We start from the raw sequence: 19,696 nt of genomic DNA, 5'->3' as shown, positions 1-19,696 counted from the left end.
TAGGAGTTTCTGAGAAATGCAGCTGTATTTTGGGCCAGTGGAAAATAACAATGCCAAGCATTGCCAAGTAATAAATTGGAATTATTTCTGGAAACCAATATGTACCAAACAGTTCAGCTTTGCGTTCAGAATTTGAACAATATCAAAAATCAGAGTAAGTAGTTATATATATATTTTTTTTAAATAATTTAATTGGACGTTAGTGATGAGACCTACACAAAAGCAGCAGCCAAGTTCAGTTTTGGAGTAATTTGGTTAAAACCAACCAGTCAAACAAACCCTAGTAAATATATTGTGTTTTTTTTTTTGTGGTAACCCCACTTCTAGAAAAGTCCCTTTCATTTCAGTTGGACAGTATGGAGAAGAGGCCTGTTGAGTGAAACATTTTCTGTAGGTTAGCGCTGCTTTGACAAGGAACAGCCATGAGAAGATATTAGTTCCTTCTTTCTATGGATTGCCTGGTTTATATGTTACAACTCTGCTTTTCTCACCATAGTTTTTCCTGGTGGCTCTGCCAGCATTTAGGAACCAAGTGGATGTTTTTGCCATCACTAGTGATAAAATTTTGCTGGGCAAATGCAGCTCTATTTTTCCAGAATAATTTGACTTTTGTTTTTTAACTTTACCATCCATGTGATTAGTGAAGTTGACATGAAAAAGCTTGTAGTCCATTTTTTTTTTTCCTTTTGAGAGGAAAGAATACATCCTTTAACAGATGTCTTGGTTTGCCCTGTACATAGGTGAGGATAATCTGATTAGACTTTTTCCCTAGTGTATTGATTTTTGTGGGCAGTAGGTGAATATTTCTGTGATATGCAGAAGCAAGCATCGTATATGGTACAAGCAGAAGACAGCAGATATGGTCTGGCAGAAGAAAAGGACAGATCTAATCATAGTGAGGAGGTGCGGTATCTTATTTCAGGAGAACAATTTAAATTAATAATAAGAAATTAGTAGTAGCTTCATTAATGTGTGTTGTTCTTTCAGACCCTAGGAAAAAAGCATCATAAATTTGTCAGAATAAAGGTATTAAGAATATTAATTTGCCTATATCCTGGAACTTGGTTTTTGTAATTCATATCAGCTTTTATCTTCAATTTCTTTTTTAGTACACCTTGCTTGGACCATGGACATCATTCCAAGTAGAGCTTGGACCCAGCAGATCTGTTGAAAGCAAAGTTGCCAATTTAACACATATATTTTAAAGCATGAGTCTTCCTCTAAAAATAACATCTGAATACATCATGACTAGATCATTAGAACTTTTTCAGAACTCAAATGTGGCAGCTCTATTTTTGCCTTCTGTTTCTTCCTTAAACTTGTCACACTACATTGAAAAATTAAATTAAAGCAGAGGAAAGCCATCATCTTCCAATGTTCTCGCTCAGGGATTTGAGTGTTTTAGAAAAGGGGAGCTCTGTTGGAGTTGTTCCAGTCAGCCAGGTGTGAGTGGTCTCCACCTCAGGAGAGCCTTGGAGAAGGCTTGACTCATGTAGCCACATTTTAGGATTATTGTGTTTTTTTTTTTAAAGAAGTTAGTCCTTAAGTAGGTGATTTAGGAGGATATTTAAGGACAGAAGTCTAGAATGCTCAAGAAATACCAGTAGAAGTGACTTCTCTACACCTATATGCAAATGATCATGGGTTCTAAAGAGGCTGCTTGAATAATTACATATCCTATAAGCATCCAAATGTAGAGGCAGATAGGATTAGTCTGAATCTTCCTTGAATCTTCTTGTAACTATTCTGAGAAAAAAGGATACTATTATTTTTAAGTCACCTACTCCTATTGTTGATAATACATAGCCTTTAATTTATTGGTTTTCTAAATGGTTGGAAACTCAGGAGCACTGTGCTGGTTTTTTCCCCGCCATTGATTGTTTTTTAAGAGGTGAAAAGGTTCAGAAGAGTCTTAATCTAAATATCTGGCTTTTTAGCTGTTCTCCATTTTGGAAAGTTCAAACTGCTGCTGCTTTCTATATTCTATTTTAACAGCCCCAAAGTGCTTATCCAAAACAATGAAAATCATAGTTTTTTTCTGAATTTATTGCAAGGGTAATAATTTTTAACCCTTTCTGTCCTGATAATGTTGTAATTTTTTTTTTTTAATTTTTTGTATCAGAGTTTTATCAATTATGTGGATCTTCATAATTGCCCTACAGAATATGCTCTTTGTAGATAGTAATGTGTAATGGCATTTTCACATAAAAAGGCTAAGGCACAGGTGTTCAGGATACTGCTAAGTTCCATTTCATAGTTTTTCATGTAGTAAAATATAATTTTTAATATTTCAGTGGTGTAGTTTTTGTAGGTTTTTTTCATCATTTTTTTATATATGCAAAAAACTTTCAGTGATAGAAATTTATTGCTTTATTTTCTTGTCAAAGGAATAGTATTGGGAAGAACAGCAAATCTAATCCATGTGTAATTTTGCAGCAGGACACACAATAAAGATGTAAATAATGTGTTTTGCAGCTCTTTCTAAAATGCCATTTAGACTTCTTCTGACACTCCACTTTCTGTGTCAGTTGATAACTTGGATTTCAGTCACTGATGTTCAGGGAGATGCTTGGAAGAATGAATTTGTTGATTAGCAGCTGAAGTTCTAATCTGGGCAGCAGGAATTAATGAAGTTTTTTTGCAGGTGATGTTACAAAAACCATCTTCATACTGAAGTCATAGATTAAATATTTTTGTGAACTTGTGTTGTGAAAGGGTGTATCAGGTTAATATTTTACATGGCACATAGTATAAACCCCTCATGATTGTTGTATGTGAATAGAATCTGCACTTCTTTACCTTAGCCTCTAACCTTGCAGTTCTCATGAAACATCCTCTGTCATACCATGGATAAGAACAGAGATGAAATGGGTATGTTAGAGGATTCACTATTATTTCAGATTCCTGTGGTTAATTTGAAGCAATTTTAGTTTTTGTCAGTAGCCACAGAAGTATGCAGAACATGTGAGAATCCATACACTTACTAATAATTGTATTTGTTGGGGGAAATAGGAAGTTGGTACATGTTGTTTTTTGTAAATTCCACTTTTTTTGGGCTTGTGTGAAAGTTACCACAGCACTGCTGCACACCTTTTTTTAGAGAACCGTGTCAAAAGATGTGCTATATGCACCCAAATATTAGGGCAGTGTGCTTCTTGCATGTAGATTGAGTGTAGTCCAGCTGTGAGGTTCTCTTCAGTCTTGAACTCTTTCTTTCCTCTTCTGCTTGCTCAAGCCCTTAATTTTTCTTTCATGTCCAGTTATTTCCCAAAAATGGCATGAACCACTGAACTCAAGATTATATTTTGATTCTTACAAGAATTTGGATATGAATCTTGCAGGCTACTCAGGAAGGAGTATATGTTATTGACACTCGTCTTGTGTAATGCCTTATGTTTCAGAAAGGCTTAATACATCTGCCAGCAACAATCTGATTCTCATTTTTTGTCTACTCAGAATGTATGTGTTTATTTCTGTGCAAGGGATATTTTTGGCTTAGGTCTACAAAGAGATGATATTAATGAAACAAAGCATTGGTATAAAGCACTTCTTCCCCATTGCTTTATAGTGTTTTAAAGTACTTATTTCAACTTGTAATCCTCAAGTCCACCAATTGTTAGAGGATTAAGAAGTCTACAGATTCATGGCCATTTCTTGCATTATTCTACTGTAGGTAAAGTATTCTTGCGGTTCTCAATGTCAGATAAAATGGAAATGTTAGCCATTTTATTCAATGAAATTTTAGTGGCTTTTATTTGAAACTAACTTGAAATATGCCTATGAATACTATGTGCTGGACCTTTGTATTCATATAAATGATCTGTATACTTATTAATGACAAAGCAAGTTGAACTGAATCTCTGAAGAATAACTGACTTCTCATTTGAGCATATTTTTATGATTTTGATTGCATTATTTTCTTGAGCTCTGCTTTCTAAAAGACTGTGATGTTATGGATGTATGGGCCATAAAGATGGCACAGTAAACGCAGGGACGATCACCCACTTTGGTAAAAGTGTGGTATAGGAGCACCTACTCCCTTCTTCCTTTTTTTTTCATGGCATACAAATTCAGCCATTAGCAGTTTTTTCTCCACGTTTTTTACTTAACTTATCCTACTGTAACTAATACATTCTGCAGGTGTTTGTGGAAGAAGCATACAATCACAGACTTTTGGTCTGTGTGTCTTAGTATCTCAGTTGTTTTATGCATGCTCAAATACTACATAATATTTCAAACATGATCTAATTTTTCTTTTTTATCCCAGAGCTCTTTTTAGTGATAGCATTGCAGTGCCTTTTTCAGTTGAAAATCTTCTGTTATCACACTGAAAGCTCATGTGTGGGAACCCCTGTATTTTCACGGGGAATACTTTATAGGTGTATTTGCCTTTTAGTGGTATGGTTGTACATAGTATTTTTGTGAGTTAGGTGCCTCTGTAAGCTTAGAAATTTCTTAAATAATATAATTGATGCTTAATACTACACTTAGAATAGCCACCTTGTTGAAATAGCTGTGCGGAGGTTTTGTCTATGGTCTGGTCTGATGTCATGGGAAGAACAGGCACTGCAGCATTAATTTGAGGTACCATGGATATTAGTGCCTATAATACTAGCAATCACATGAATTATGAATGTTTCCCATACATTTAGGTCTTTTTCTAACTCCCTCTCTAAAATGTATCAATCTTTGTCTCATTAGACCATTTTCTAAATACTTCTGCCATAGATAGTGCTTAGAAGACGTAAGGTGTCCTAGGGTGATGCTTGTATCCCCAGTCATGTGTTCTGTTTATGCTGGATATTATGTTCTGTGCCTTCAAGACTGGCTCTGAAGAGTGAAGGTTTGTTTTGTTTTTTTGTCAGCCTGCTCACTCCCCCAGCAGTAGGCGGGACATAGAGACAGGGGCGATACATAGGGCAGCTTTTGCTTATTGCTTTGCTTTCGCTTTGCTCTTGCTTTTGCTTCTGCTCATTAGTTAGTTTAGCTAAGCAGTCCAAATTTTTCTCTGGACTGTTTTTCTTTCCCTTTCTTGGAACCACTCAAGCTTGCTCCGGACTGGGACCTGGGAAACACCGAGAGTTTGCACTTTGTGGCTGCAGCAGCCACCCCAGTGCTGGAGGGACCGATAACAGAGCAGCCACTCCCAGGGGAGACTTTCTGAATTTGTGGGGAGACTTTCTGAATTTGTCATCTTTTTCAGAGTGATGAGAGAGTGTTGTCATCTGGTGTTGTTCCTTTTGGGTGCTGGGGGGTGTTTTGCCTGTTAAATAAACAGGTTCTTTCCACTTGTCTCTGAGGAATCCTTCCGGAACTGGCTGGGAGGAGGGGCTGTGTGGGTTTGTTTTCTGGATGGGCCCTCTTTGGAGATTTTCTTCCAAGTTTGCCCTAAACTGGGACATAAGGGAACAAATAATAACTAATTATTTGCTGGTTTTGTGCAAGGGAAAGAAGTAGTAGGTAGAGCTTCTGATTAAATGCCTTTACACTGAAAAAAATACCCATGAGATTCTTTGTTTCAAATACTATACTGTTTTTATGGGAAAAACTAGCAAAGGAACCCATGAAAACCATTATTTTAGACGCTTATTTTTTCTGGCAGAATACTCATCCCACCTTTTTTGTCTGAAAACGGTCAGGAGATCTAGGAGATTTACAAACCTTTTTACAATGTGATATATTATCAATACTGAAATTTTTAGCTATTTGCTTAATTAAGTCAATCTTCAGTGCTGAATCTGACTCTTTGTTACTGTTCTTTTATTCTCAGTAAAAGTAACATAGCAAGTGTGTCTTGCTCAGCTTTCACCTGTTGCCCGCTTACTTGCATGCTAACATAAGGACAGCACAGACATTGTTTTTAGAATGAATGGAAAATGATGGTATGTTGCAAGGAGTTTGTGCAGATGCATTCATATGTTACATGGTACTAATAATGTGGCATATGAGAAAGAGCAAATGCAGTAAATTACAATCTTTTATATATTCTTCCTTAAAAAACCTCAGTAAAAGTATGATTTCATATATGGTGAGTAAATCCCTAGGCATGTAATGCTTTTGGTGCAGAAACACTTTCACTACCTCATCTCTGTTGTGATTATATTTAGCATGTGTGCCTTGTGACAAATTAGCTAGAATTAAAAAATACAACAAGGGAAGAATATTGCTTTGATTATTTAAAAGTTGTTCAGTTAATAGGTTTCTTAATTTCACTTAAAAGATATTCATTTCATTTAAAAAACATTAATATATGTATGTTTGCCTCTGAATGTGAAGTTTTCTTGAAAGAATCATGAGAATTCGTGGGAGATCATTAACATCTTCTAATAAAATAAATTTTAAAATTCCAACAGCAGTATGAAACTATGGCATAGTGTAAAGATGTATTAGAGGTTAAGATAAAAGTTCCAAAACAGGTAAAAGCTATATACATACACTCAGGTCTATATACAAATACACAATAGCCAGTTTTATTAACCGTAAAGCATATAAGAAGTATAGGGATAAACTTTTTAGCCCAGCCTGTTGCACCAGCACAAGGTACAATAATTTTAAAGTGAAGGAACATAGATTCAGACTAGTTATAAGCAAGAAATTTTACTCTAAGCATGGTAAAGAATTGCAGTTCTATTGTTACTGAGTGTATTTGGATTGCTCAATATTTTCTGAAGTCATGCTTGAAAAGTGAGTATGTGATAAGTTACAAATTTACACTCTATACCTTTCTAAAATACACATTTGAGTTACTGATGTAGCAGTAATTACATACAGTGTATGCATATGGCTTTTTAGACATGGTGGTGTTGGTACCTACATGGTCTGTTTCCTAAAGTTGGACTCAGAGAGAACAGGATTTCCAATGTCAAGATCTGTCTTACATTTTTCATGTGTTATATGTGACTACTAAAACAAACCCACTATACAAATCCCTCATTTGTTGTGCAATCTGCCCTTAAAAGAGGTATTTTCAAGAGCAGCGGTAATTCAGTCAAGTTGATTGGTTGGTTTTAAGTACTTGGTTTGATTATTTTATCACATTTATTTTTAGATTTTAAAAAACTTTTAATAGTAGCAGGTTGTAAGCTCATTTATTAAGGTTTTCAGAAGAAAGTTAGAAAGCCAGTGTTAAATTCAGTGGGAGTTTTTCTTATGCCCTAACAATTTTCTAGAAAATACAACTCTTAGCAGTCTGAAATGCATGCAGATGGTTTATGGAATAGATGTATAAAGATAATGAGGAATGTAAATCTATTTCCTTAGCCTACATCTGCCAACATGTTTTCAGAAACCTTGAATTCTTTATCTCCTAGGAATAGTCTTTATATAGTTGCTTTATAGTCTTCAGAACATCTTTCTGAAGAATGTAGGACCACTTATTAACCTGATAATTACATAATGAAAATTTTTTTGCTGGGTAATTAATATTATCAGACAGCACTAGGTTATCAGTTGGTGTTAAGTAATGCTGACTTATTTTAGTGTCATTGGACATCTGGCATTAAAAGAAACTAGTTTATAAAAAATTGCAAAATTAATGGAATACTGTTTATATTAGGAGTGTGATAATGTGCACATGTTTTGGAGGAGCCTGTTCCAACATTGCTTCTTACCATCCTTTGCCTCAAACAGAGTAGTCTGTTAAGTTATTAAAATATTGTTATGTTAGGGTATATTTTTGGGGCATACCAGCTACAGGCTAATTCATTGAGGGTATTGTGGAAATGATTTGTTTCTGACACAGTATATTGGTTGCTGAAGTCACAGCTAATTTCTGAATTTTGTCACCTGCATTCAACATGTATGTGGGATTACATATATATGTATTTATATAATTGAGGTAAAAATCTGCTGAAAAAAGGCATAATGAGAACTTTTCAACCCTAGGAAAAAGGCACAATGCTAGTGAAAAATTGAAGAAGATTTGAAAATGAGATATGAATGAAAAACTGACAGTTCAATACTTCATTCCAAAAATTGCAGTTCTAAGTCAAATAAAAATACTAAATTTCTAAACATCTTCCCAACTGCAGTGATAATACCAAAACCAAAAGTACCAAAAATAGATTTAAAGATGGGGTAAAGGTCGTTTGTAAATAATATATAAATAGTGTGTTGTAAATAAAGTAAAATAAAAATGCATGGACTAAATTGTTTTAAATATGCCTTATTATGTTAGCATGGCTTTCTTTGTGTGAGAGCTGTTGGCAACAGGATGATAAACAAATAATGAAAGATAATAGGTTTAAGAAAGCATATTACTCACAAGTGCTGCTTTAGATGTTGATGCATTCTAGAGCATAATGATATGGTTTCCAAATGATTCCAAAGAGGAGTATTTTTTGTCACAGCATTCTGTACACTTAATGTTTTTAAAAAATTGTCTGATCCTTGTCCAACTTGAATAAAATACCATGTATTACCACACCTTCTATATTGGTATTTGTTTCTCACATTGAAATGAATTGGGCTTTCATGTTCCTTTTTAGGTTTCCCTTCATGCACATATTTTTCTGAGTTAATATTTCATATTTGTTTTCATTTTTCCATTAATTTCTTCCTCTTCAGGTGCAATCTAGCTCCTGTGGTGGAGTATGCTGCCGATGTGGGAACTAAATCTGATTTTATTACCATGAACCCATCAGTTGTACAAAGAGCTTTTGGAAGCTTTCGGAATGAGAGTGACAGAGAAAAATTTGTGCATAGACTGTCCATGCTGAATGACAGTGTCCTTTGGATCCCAGCGTTCATGGTCAAAGGTGGAGAGAAGCATGTGGAATGGGTTAATGCATTAATCCTTAAGAATAAATTGAAAGTGCGAACTGCCTATCCATCACTGAGACTTATTCATGCTGTCAGAGGGTAAGTGTATGGAAAAGACTGGTCTGTCCTCAGCACAATGAAATCATAACTAGAATTCCTAGCGGCAGAAAAAAAAGATGAATGTCAAAAGGAGTATGGTATTTCCCATATTGATGTAATGGATTGCATTTATGGCAGGTTTGGTTGGTAATAAATGCTGGCCACTCGTTTAGCCAGCTCTGCTGCAAACAACTGAAATGCATTTGCGCAATAACTTTTCCAATTGCACAAAGTATCATCATTTTGTGACAAGCTAATCTTAAAAATAGTCTGAATTCAGTGTATAATGAAAGTGCTACATGTCTTCTTTGGGAAACAATTGTGAAGATAAAAAATACAATCTAAACAGCATCAGGGTAAGGAAGCAACCCTGTAAATAATGAAGCTTGGCAGATTTGAAAGTACTGAGCTCCTTCATAAAGTATCTAGGATTTGGAGCAATCTTTCTCCTTTTGAATTTGGCAAGATGCTTTGGCAATTCAAAAACATTGATAAGAATCACTGAAGATGCTAATGAAACCACTTATTAGAAAAAAGATGTATCCATGCTTTAAGCGGATATTTTTCTTTTTAACCCCATAATTTAAAAAAACTGTCAAATGAAGTCTCCAATGTCTTTGTAACTACTGTATGTAGGTCTATGCCTGAAAGTATATAGTTCTATGGCTGAAAATTATTCAAAATATGATGGTAATGCAATGTGTTTGTACATCAAAATATGACAGTATGGTAATATTCAACTTGAGTTCCTTGAAATGTGCTGTTTGTGGGGTGTAGGAATTTGCCTTAAACTACTTGTAAGTACTTGTATACATAAAGTAAAGCCTATTGGCTTGTACACCAGTTACTAATTTTGTGGCTGTTCTTACTGTTACAGCAGCAGAGGTAAATTTAGAAGGGATGTTTGAACTGTTATCCCAGCGTAGTATGAGTGTAAAGCTTAGGCATAAATTATTCTTCAGGATATTTTGCTATGTCTCATAGATTAACTGCTGCATTCCCTCTGTGATGCACTTCTGGCACTGGAAAAAAAATCTATTGCCTGTGAAATTAAGGAATCCTTCAGAAAACGGTTACATTATTACTGAGTTACTCCATTTCATTAGACATTTAGACTTTAGCTATTTATGGGCCATGATTGTGTTGAATTTTCAAGTATTCAAAGTGTCTGTATTACATAGTTATGGTCATTTGTATGTGTATATAAACCTGTCTGAGATTGCTTCCAGTTTATAAACAACATTTTTAATTTCCATCTGCTAAAATCTGGGTAAAATTATCCAATGTGAATGGTAATTCAAAATGTCCAGTCTTTAACTGGCCAAATTCAAGGTCCTTTAGGGGCCTTTATCTTAAAAAAAGTATTAGTACCTACATTGTCTCTCTGAATGAGGCAACAAAAGGTTTGCCATCTGAATTGCTGAAAATTTGGATTAAGTGTATTTTAGTTTTTACCTAGCAGTGTCATCTGATATGACTACATAGATTTGTGCAATTGTTGAATCTACGGTTTACACTCCATAGTAAATTTAAATTGATATCAAGAGCTTTTTTGATTTAATGAACCTAAAATTATATTAAAATATGGAGATATGGTGAATTTTGGGCAAAATCGTTTCATATCTAGTAATCAATAAGATTCATGATTCCAACCTGACATGTTAAATAGAAACAGAGAACATCCTATGCTGAACAGTGCAGGCTCAAGGTTTGAAAAGTGTTGTCCGTATTGCTTTTAATATGCATCAAACTGTCAAATTTTTCCTTCATTAACCTTTAAAGCATATGGTGTTAGGCACTTTCTGAGGGCAGAAGATAAATTTTCTTTGACTTCTGATCTAATGAGGCCAAATTCTTTATTTCTAATGCAGTATAAAGTTATATTAGAGTTTTGTCTAGTAACAGGTCAGTTTGGCTAAAATCACAGCCCTGCACTGAAATTTTTGCTCCTGTTCTTCCTTCTCTTTTAATCAAAGAAATGTTATGAGCTGTACATAGTGTTCTATAGTTGCTATTGATCGGGTAGTCTCTACTGATCAGTTGACTGCATTCTGAGATAATTTTTAAAACTTTTTTCTGTCTATTATGCACTTTTTGTATTAAAAAGAAGGTAGTGTAGTATTGGAAAAAGAAGCTACTGTTTTGCTGATTTAATGCTTTATAAAGCTGCTTTGAGTGATGGATGCTCCTCTAGAATCTGAGAAGGATTTTAGGTTTTAAAACCAGATTATATACATGCAAGGGTCAGCACGATAACTATTTTTGAAATAAGTAGTATCATAAATGGCCATTGTATTGAGATATTTTTTTTCTTCAGTAGATTTAGTTCAAGTGGTTACCTGTGATCATTTCTCTCTATTTTGCTTTTTCACTTTTTGATCAGTAAGTTTCGAATATGAGATTTTGAGAGTGATCTGGGAGACATTGCATGATTTTTTCCCGAAGTGTTTCTAAAAGTTAGTTTATAGAACTTTTAATGTCACTGTGCACATATTGACCAAATAAATGAGGCAGTCAATACGTGATGGAGTTCAAGATGAAACTAAGATCTTTAACATCTTAACTGATTAAAAACATTTACTTGCTCTCTAATGTCACTGCCAGGAAGTTTAATTATAAAGTAATTATAATGAACAAACCACATAACTTCTTTTTATTGACTTCAATGACTAATTTTGGAGACTTTATTAAGAAGGCTGAGATTTAATGCTGAACGGTTTCATTAGGATTATTTGTAGTAATATTTTCCAAATTAAATTATACTCTGTGAGGTGTGGAAAGTGTCTGTATAGAGGCTTGTCTCAGTAGCAGAGCTGTAATTGAATGTGGATTAAATAGTAGGCAAATAGGAACTGAGGCTGCTGGGGTTAGAGTCCAGATCATACTTCTACTGGTGGCAGACAACCAAACTCAAAAGTAGGATCAGCAGGACATTTTGCTATGGATCCCACCTCATGGATGTGTGGAGGGATTAGAAGGATTCCTGACACTGAACATGTAGTTGGTATGTTAAGCAGAGGTCAGTTAATTCCCAGAGCCTTGCACAGCTCTTTTTTTTTTTTTTTTTTTGTGCTTCTACTGGTGAATATTTGAAGATGTCTGTTGAAGAGGCTGAACACCACCACCCCCTTGCCCTGACAAGCAATACAGATTCAAAATACACTAGTTTTCTGTGAAGTTTTTTCTTGTATTTCCTCTCCTAAATCCACAAAACAAAAGTTCTCACGCTCATCTTGATGTGTAAGAATGTTTTCTTGGCTGCTCTTCCAAGTGGAGCCAGTAGGGAACTGGATATTTTGAACTATTAGTCATTCACCAGCAATATCACTGAAACTGCTTCACATTAGATTCCTTCTCATCATTCGGGTATGGAACAATTGTGTGGACATCCTGTGGGATTTGCCTGTGCTCTATTTATTTCCTCCTTGATTTTGCCTGTGAAAGAGCAGTATTATCCTGCATTAAACATGGCAGAACTCCCACTGAAATCTCTGAGTTTTGTCTATATGAGGAGTATGCTGTACCGATTTATGGTCACTTCACAGTGCAGGATCTCCTTTTCTTATTAGTCAAAACAAACAGCTGTTCTTTGCATGTAGTCACCTTTTGCATATCATTACCACATCTTCAGAGTTCTTTACTCTGGGAGTTACAGAAAAAATACTTTCAGAAACTGAAACGTGCAGAAATCAAGTAGTTTTCCAGCAGCTCTGTACTGAGAAACAACTACTGTAAGTAATCTATAAATACTTCTGTTTATTTTCTTCTTCCTAACAGACTTCCCTTTTCAGTTAACTGCTAAAATGTATTTATTAAGAAAAGATGTTTTGAAATACATGGATGAATAAATCACCTGAGGAAAAGAAATGGCCTTTACACTAAAAACAGAATTCTAAATATAAAATGACTGTGTCTTTTTCATAATGTATATAAATATTCAAAATACTGGGAAAAAAATTCACACTAGCTACTCTTCAGTGGAATATGATCCTATTTTTTATATACGTGGTTGTTAAAAAGAAGGGTTTCACACTCTAAGTGCCCTTGTGTCCTAGCCTAAGGTATCCTTGCAGCTGGCTTTGTTTAAATTATACAAACAAATAGGAAGCCAGTTAGTTTGGATTTTAAGAACCTAATCTATTGTATAATATTGGTAATCCCAATATGCTGTCCTATGTAGAGAGCAGGAAGTGATGTTCCTGTTCTTGAAGTGGCGACATTCCAGGGTTGACTTTTCAGTCTAGCGCCTGCTTTCCAGAGCAGCAACACCCTGCATCTCAAAGATATGCCCTAATCTTGTTTTAAAGTTTCACAGGATGCCTTTTATTTCCTTTGCACAAGTTCTTCTATTTTATCACATTTCTGAAAGATTTAGCAAGGTCTGTAAATATCTTACTTTTTGAGAGTTTTCATTGGAGGCAAGCACAGTTGAAGTAGAGAACATGAAAGCAGAACTGACAGTACACTAAACTATTTTTCTGTATTTTGCACTTCCTGGTCCATTCTGCCAGATAAACCAAGATAAGTTTATCATGGTAATAGGGGTATTTCTATCCAATTTTTTAAATTCTTATTTACCTTTTGACAATACACTCCTGTAAGTTTTTGTTTTGGGAGTGCAGTTTCATCTCTTACTGAGGCAACTGTTTTGTTCCTAATCAGCAATGTTTATATACCTAACACTTATAAAACTTACTCCTCCCAGATTGAATTTCAGATTTCAACTAGTGGAGAGCAACAGAATTAGTCATAGGAAGGAATAGGAATGACATTTTCTGTTTCCAAGTTTTGTTGTTTAGGTTATCTACCATGAGCAACAGTACTCTAACTAATGCTAATGACTCACAGGAGCTAAGCAGGGAGTAACAAATTGTTATTCACACAGTGTATCTGCAAATTTATATTTATTTGAAAACTGTTTTGGTACTTACTATATTATTTTTTGGTGTTAGGTTGTTTTTATTTATTTTCCCTTACATAAAACTTGTGTCTCTGAAAACACTAAAAATGTGTTATAACTCCCATTTGATCATGTCATACTCCTGTAAAAAACGTGTAGCTGTGCAATGGAGAATCAAACTAGAAACATTTTTTATAGTCTGTTTTTGATGAACCAGTAACAGGACAAGAATCCACAGAGAGTGATGTTGGCCATATAGTATTAATAGAATTGAAAATAGCGTCTCTTGGGATTTTTTTTGACACATGAGATGAATTTTCTGTAAATTCTGGCTAGAACATGTATCCATAAGAAAATTACTAGGTTTCCTTCCTTCTTTTTTTTAAATGGTGTTTCCAAGATAAGACAATTATAAAAATTCTGCTTTATTTTGATTGTAATGTCTTCCAAGTGTTTTTAAAGATGTGTGCACTTAGTTTTATCCTTACTGATCTTCTGTGATGAGGAGAGGTTGTATTAAGCATCCAGCCAGTAACAGATTTCTTCAAATGTTTAGTTAACTACTGAGGTGATGTGGAAATAAGCAAACAAAGCTATAGCTATATACACTATATAATTTGGCCTTTTGCTTCTGTCACTTCAAGTCACTGGGCTGTTAACATGAGAAGTGCTTCAATGAAATAATACACTGGCACAAATGTAAACAGTGGTGTCAGCAAAGGAATGAGCAGTTTGGCTTAGTGTCTTCTGTAGCCTTGCTTTTTAATGCATATAAGTTCCTTCAAGAATGTTTAAATGGATTTGTTTGAATTCTCTAAATTCTTAATGGTATACAGGGAGAGTTTTAAGTGTTTCAGATCAGAAGCACTGAGAAGTATGTGAGGATGTTTTGTCTGGAATTACCGTGTGTGAAGACTAATGGCTACTACCTTCTTCCCAAACATTTGTACCAAAATGTAGGTGATGTGTGTTCTATTTGTGGGTAAAAAGTTGTTAATAACACACCAATGTTTTGGCTGTACCTGAATGGCACTTGCACAGCCTCAAAACTTCCCTGTTACCAAAGGAAATGCCATGCAGTCCAGCATCATGCTCAGCAAGCAATCCAACTGTGGTAGCAGAATAAGAAGGTGACAAGTGGTTCTTTCATTCACCTAGTAAGTTGTCTTTATCTTGATTCCTGAGTTTACTTGGTTTTGCTGTTCCTGTTATTTTCCCACCCCACTGAGGAGTGGGGAGGGGAGTGAGAGCATCTGGGCAGTGTCAGGCCCCCATATGGGGGAAGGAATTTTTTTATTTGATACACAAGTCATGTACAGGCTTTTCAGAAGCTAAGGGAAGCCTGTCAGCCTGTTTCAGTTTACATCAAAGAATTAGAACATGAGAAGAAGGGTGAGCATTGCTTCTATTTCAGACCCTTGTGAGGGTTAGGTCAGTGCTGACATGCATGTTTTAAGAACAGAACACGTTTTCAAGAAAATAACTGATTCTTTAGGTGATAAGTCTGGATTGTGCTCCTTTGCTGTTGGAAGGCTCATGGTAGTTGAGGTAGATGCTAGTAATGCATGTGTTTTGGATGGAATGAGATTTGAAGTTTCTCACCAGTACTCATTTCCTTCCCATTCTAGACAAAAGTCTCTGTCCCTCTTTATTGTGTCTTGTGTGTCTCTTTCAACAGAAGTTGCTCCTGTGAATTCTGTTCTTAGGTATTATGCTTATTCTTATCCTCATTTGCAGCCATGAGGGCCTATCTATACATGCGTGGGAGGTTAGTGCTATTTGGATTCACATTAGGATCCAATACGATAACACTGCTGTATTGAGGTCCTTTTCTGAGCTCTGTCCTTCTGTCTTCAACAGGTGAATTAATAGGCCATAAGAAAAATTAGGAAAATAATAGTTACTTCTGTAATGTGTAAAAGAGAATTACTTTCATTTCTAACTTTTTAAAGCAATATTTTTAATAGAAATAGTATAATTTCTATACTTCATGAGCACTGCAGAAACAGCTTATTGATGTTTTCTGGTCTATATTTAGTGGAAGCAAGTGTCATAATTTGCATTTTTGTATCATATCTTTAGTGAAGTAGTCAAAGAAAATGGACTTAGCAAAAGTCCTTGCTAGAACTTGCTTTTTCATTTCACATTTATTTGTACTTTATTGTCTACCTCTGGGATACAGGGGACTTTCCAAAAAAATGAGTAATAATTTTCTTTTGCAAGAAAAGAAGACCCATAAAAGAATCTGAGATAGGGCCGTACCGAAAACAAGTACAGCCCCTGGTTTCAGAACATTTTGGAGGCTTACAAGGTTGTTTCCTTTTTTTTTTTTTTTCCATTTTAGTATAAATGTGGGCACACTCACTTGCAGAATTGGCAGAGGGGAAGTAAATGGGTGTTTCACAGTCATACTGAAACCAACAGGTGTCACAGCTTATGCTTGTATCAAATTATTTAGTCTCAGATGAAATGTTATATACAGATGGGCTAACGAGGCCATAGAAAGATTCGTGTGTGGCACGAACTTTACAGGTGAGGCCTTGCCTTTTTCACCTTTTAGTCTATAATGGACAGAGCATTGAAACACAATAGGAAAAAGGTGGTTTACATGAGCTCTCAATGACAAGAAAATTTCAGAAAATAATCTCAGTGATATCTTCCTTTGGAAAGCTAGCGGTCATTTAAAAATCACTGCAGAGAAATCCTGAGGTCTGATAAAGACGATGTCAAAGAGAGAAGCTCTCCCTCCATGCTGCAGTATGTTCTCCTCTCTAAAAGGCATCCAATGGAAGCTGTGTTGGGTGTGTGAAACCCTGGGGGCACAGCTGTGCTGTTGAAAAATGAGTAACAAGCAGATAGGACAGCTCTGCCTGCTGCAGGAGTATTGCTGCATGCTGGTACTGGAAAGAAAATACAGGCTTGACCCATAGATCACTGGTGGCAACTGGGGTTTCTGCTGCTTACAAGGGGTTTGTCGAGAGTTTCCAGAGAAGAGTTTATTTGCTGTAGTTGGTGGGTTTCCCCCAGGGGTGTTTCATAGTGGAAGCAGATCCAGAGGGATGATGCTTGCTGGACCTGGAGTCTATTAGAAAATGAACTGAATAAATTCAGGACAGAGAGAACAGGTTTGAGAACATATGGATAGAGGAAGATTTGATTCATGCATGTGTTAATGTCAGCTCTCTGAAGATGTTAGTAGCAAGCATCTTTTCCAAATGAATCTGTTAAAAAAACAGTAGGCTTCTCACAAGCAAGGATAATACATAAAGACCGGTGAGGAACACAAAATTATGCCTCAGATCTCCTTGTTTTAACTCATGAGATTGCTAAGCCATCATTGCTATTTTGGTATGATGATCATTCTCTGAAGCAAAGGTGAAAGAGAACAGGAAATCTGTCTTTCTGGTTTTGTTTTCAAATTCTATAAATTTGTTCATAATATGCAAAGCAAGTTCCGGGCACAGAATATCTGGGGAATGTGCCAATGTGTAAACACATTTTATTTCTATAGCATTAATGACTTAAAGTTGAGTAGCTTGAATTCACTAGCTTGAAGTTGAGTAGCTTGAATTCAGTAGATCTCGCTTCAAATGACTGTTGGTTACATGGTTGATGGTAACTTAGTAAAGCCACTAACAATATACAAAGATAGCATTGTAAGTAGTAGTAAGACAGCTAGGATTTTGTTTAAAGGCTTTAATCCATAATGATACCTTTTTCCTTTTAAAATCATTCTAAATACATTTGCACAACTTTTTTTTTTCCTTTTTCTGAATTTGCTTTTTTTAAATCTTTCAGTCTAGTGAAGTGAGTATATGGTTCAGGATTCCTTTTCTTCTTTATTTGATATATAACAGCAGTAATAAAGTGCAAAATATTAGGTACCTACCTACAGTGTGCCTCTATTGATGCAGTGCAGATTTGAAGTGCATAAAACCTACATAAAGAAAATAAAGCAAGTTGTACAATACAGAGGACTTGTTTCTATTTTTTTTTAATACTAGCCAATAATGCAAAGTCTTTTGTCATTTTTCTCTTTACTCCTCTTGTATATAGTCGGAAGAGAAAAGGATGCAGAAGGCTGTCAGATCAGAAAGCAAGCTAAAGACAGAAAATCTTTGGGGAGTAAAAACATCCATTAATCTTCTTACTTTTCAAATTTCTCCTTGGAAGTTACTGCTTGTAAAATCAGTAATGGGATCTGAAGCCTTACACATAGGTGTCATATTTGTTTCTGATGGATTGTAGAAGTGACTAAAAACAATTTTTTCCTTTGTATATTGCATGTTCTTGTGAAACCAGTTGATGGGTTTGACAGAACTCCCGTCACATCCCATTGCTATTTAACAGGCATTTTGGTTGGTATTGTTTGCAATGAGCTAGAATTTAAAAGGATGTGAACAGTGAGCATTCCTTCATTCTTTAAAGACAGAGGTCCTTTGGTGTGTGGACTCCTGTATTGTTCAGGTGTGCTTTTCGTATTTAATGGATTTTGTAAGGCAATCTGCCACTTTGAGTTCCACATAAGTTGTGATGCAGCAAATTGTTTCTGTTCAAACACATTCTTCAACACATGCTTGTGGATGGTTCAGTGAATGTTTTTGACTGGTCAAAGGTTTTGTCTAACCTTTGGAGGTAAAGGAGTAACTTCTGCCTCCTTCATTTACTGAAGTAGTATACTTCTATTTATACAAAGCCTGCCTCAATCAGTTGGTTAATTCAATGAGAACCGTGGGGCTTATGATGATGTCTCAGTTCTGAGACAAATTTGAGGACACACTGTAATGAGTTGTCTCCTCTAAAGAGTTTCAACAATGCCCCTGCACCAGTATAAAATTAATACTAGAGGAAAGTGAAAAAGAAAACAAACAGTGGTGTATTAATAACAAAATGCCTCCAATGCAAGGAAGAAAAACAACACTGAACCATCAGAACTTGTGTTCCGCCCCACACTCACAGAGGAATAAAAACCCAAAAATGCCTGAAAGATGGGGAAAATATTGGACAAATACCTCTTCCCTACACATGGTTCCAGGTAGCACCAGCTTTCATTCTGAGGGAAGTGGAGCTTCCATGAGGAGTTTCAGCAGGAGGCAAAAACCTGGTGGCTCTCTGGTATTGACCTCTACACAGCAGTCAGAGCAGGCAAAAAAACTGGTCTAGAGCCTCTTGGTGTGCTTTCTCTCCCTTGAATCACTGAGGCATGCGGCTGGAACAGGGCAGCACTGCTCCTGTCAGTCCCACTCTGTTCTCAGACCTGCAGCTGTTGAGTTCACCTCAAGGCAGATGAAAGATTTCTACTGCAGCTTCTTCAAGCCAGGAAAGGGAAAATCTTTTGCCTGCACCAACAAAACCTAGCTAGCCAGCAGAAACAAACCTCACAGAGCTATGGAACATGTGTGCAATGAGTCCTCGAAATTGCCCACCAAAACCCCCATAAGCTCCCCCCTCCCCAGCCCTGCAGATACCCAGTCCCAGGCCTTAAAGATACAGCAATCAATTTTGGGCATAAAGCAGAGGATCATGGAATAGACTATCATCGTAAATTGCTCCAATACAGAAAGTAAAATCAGTAGCTTTTATATCTAATTATTTTTTTCTGGTTCATTTCACTGATCAAATTTAAGGTCCTGTAATGCATATTTTCTGTAATAATCTCTAAATAGGAGACTTCCGTTAAATTAAACTAATATTATAATTATTAAATTATTTTTATTTAATAAAAAAAACATTATTCTATATAACTGAAGTTATATAGAGCTTCAATATATTTGATATATATTTATATATAGAGAGAACTTCAGGAACTTCAAAATGTCTAACAAGTAGCGTAGCAATGAATGTGTGGTTTTACTGTATCCAGACCTGGTGTTAGACATTATTGACTTCATCTCTAAAAGGCAGTTTGGCACAAGCTGAAAGCAGTTTAAAACTGTT

General features: G+C 35.7%; 1 protein-coding gene across 5 annotated transcripts in view; it reads left to right on the top strand.

Moving 5' to 3' along the window:
• ST8SIA4 (ST8 alpha-N-acetyl-neuraminide alpha-2,8-sialyltransferase 4) overlaps positions 1 to 19,696 on the top strand; it is a 66,408-nt gene that overhangs the window by 17,786 nt on the left and 28,926 nt on the right. For all 5 annotated transcript variants that reach the window (XM_059492677.1, XM_059492678.1, XM_059492676.1 and 2 more), the window contains one exon: positions 8,566 to 8,859. In XM_059492677.1, the coding sequence (XP_059348660.1) occupies positions 8,566 to 8,859 (294 nt within the window). The remainder of the gene's footprint in view (positions 1 to 8,565; positions 8,860 to 19,696) is intronic.

The sequence above is a fragment of the Ammospiza nelsoni genome, chromosome Z (assembly GCF_027579445.1).
Source record: "Ammospiza nelsoni isolate bAmmNel1 chromosome Z, bAmmNel1.pri, whole genome shotgun sequence".
In the NCBI taxonomy this organism is placed as follows: Eukaryota; Metazoa; Chordata; class Aves; order Passeriformes; family Passerellidae; genus Ammospiza; species Ammospiza nelsoni.
Note: the sequence above shows the minus strand (reverse complement) of the source record. Positions and strands in the feature narration are given on the sequence as shown.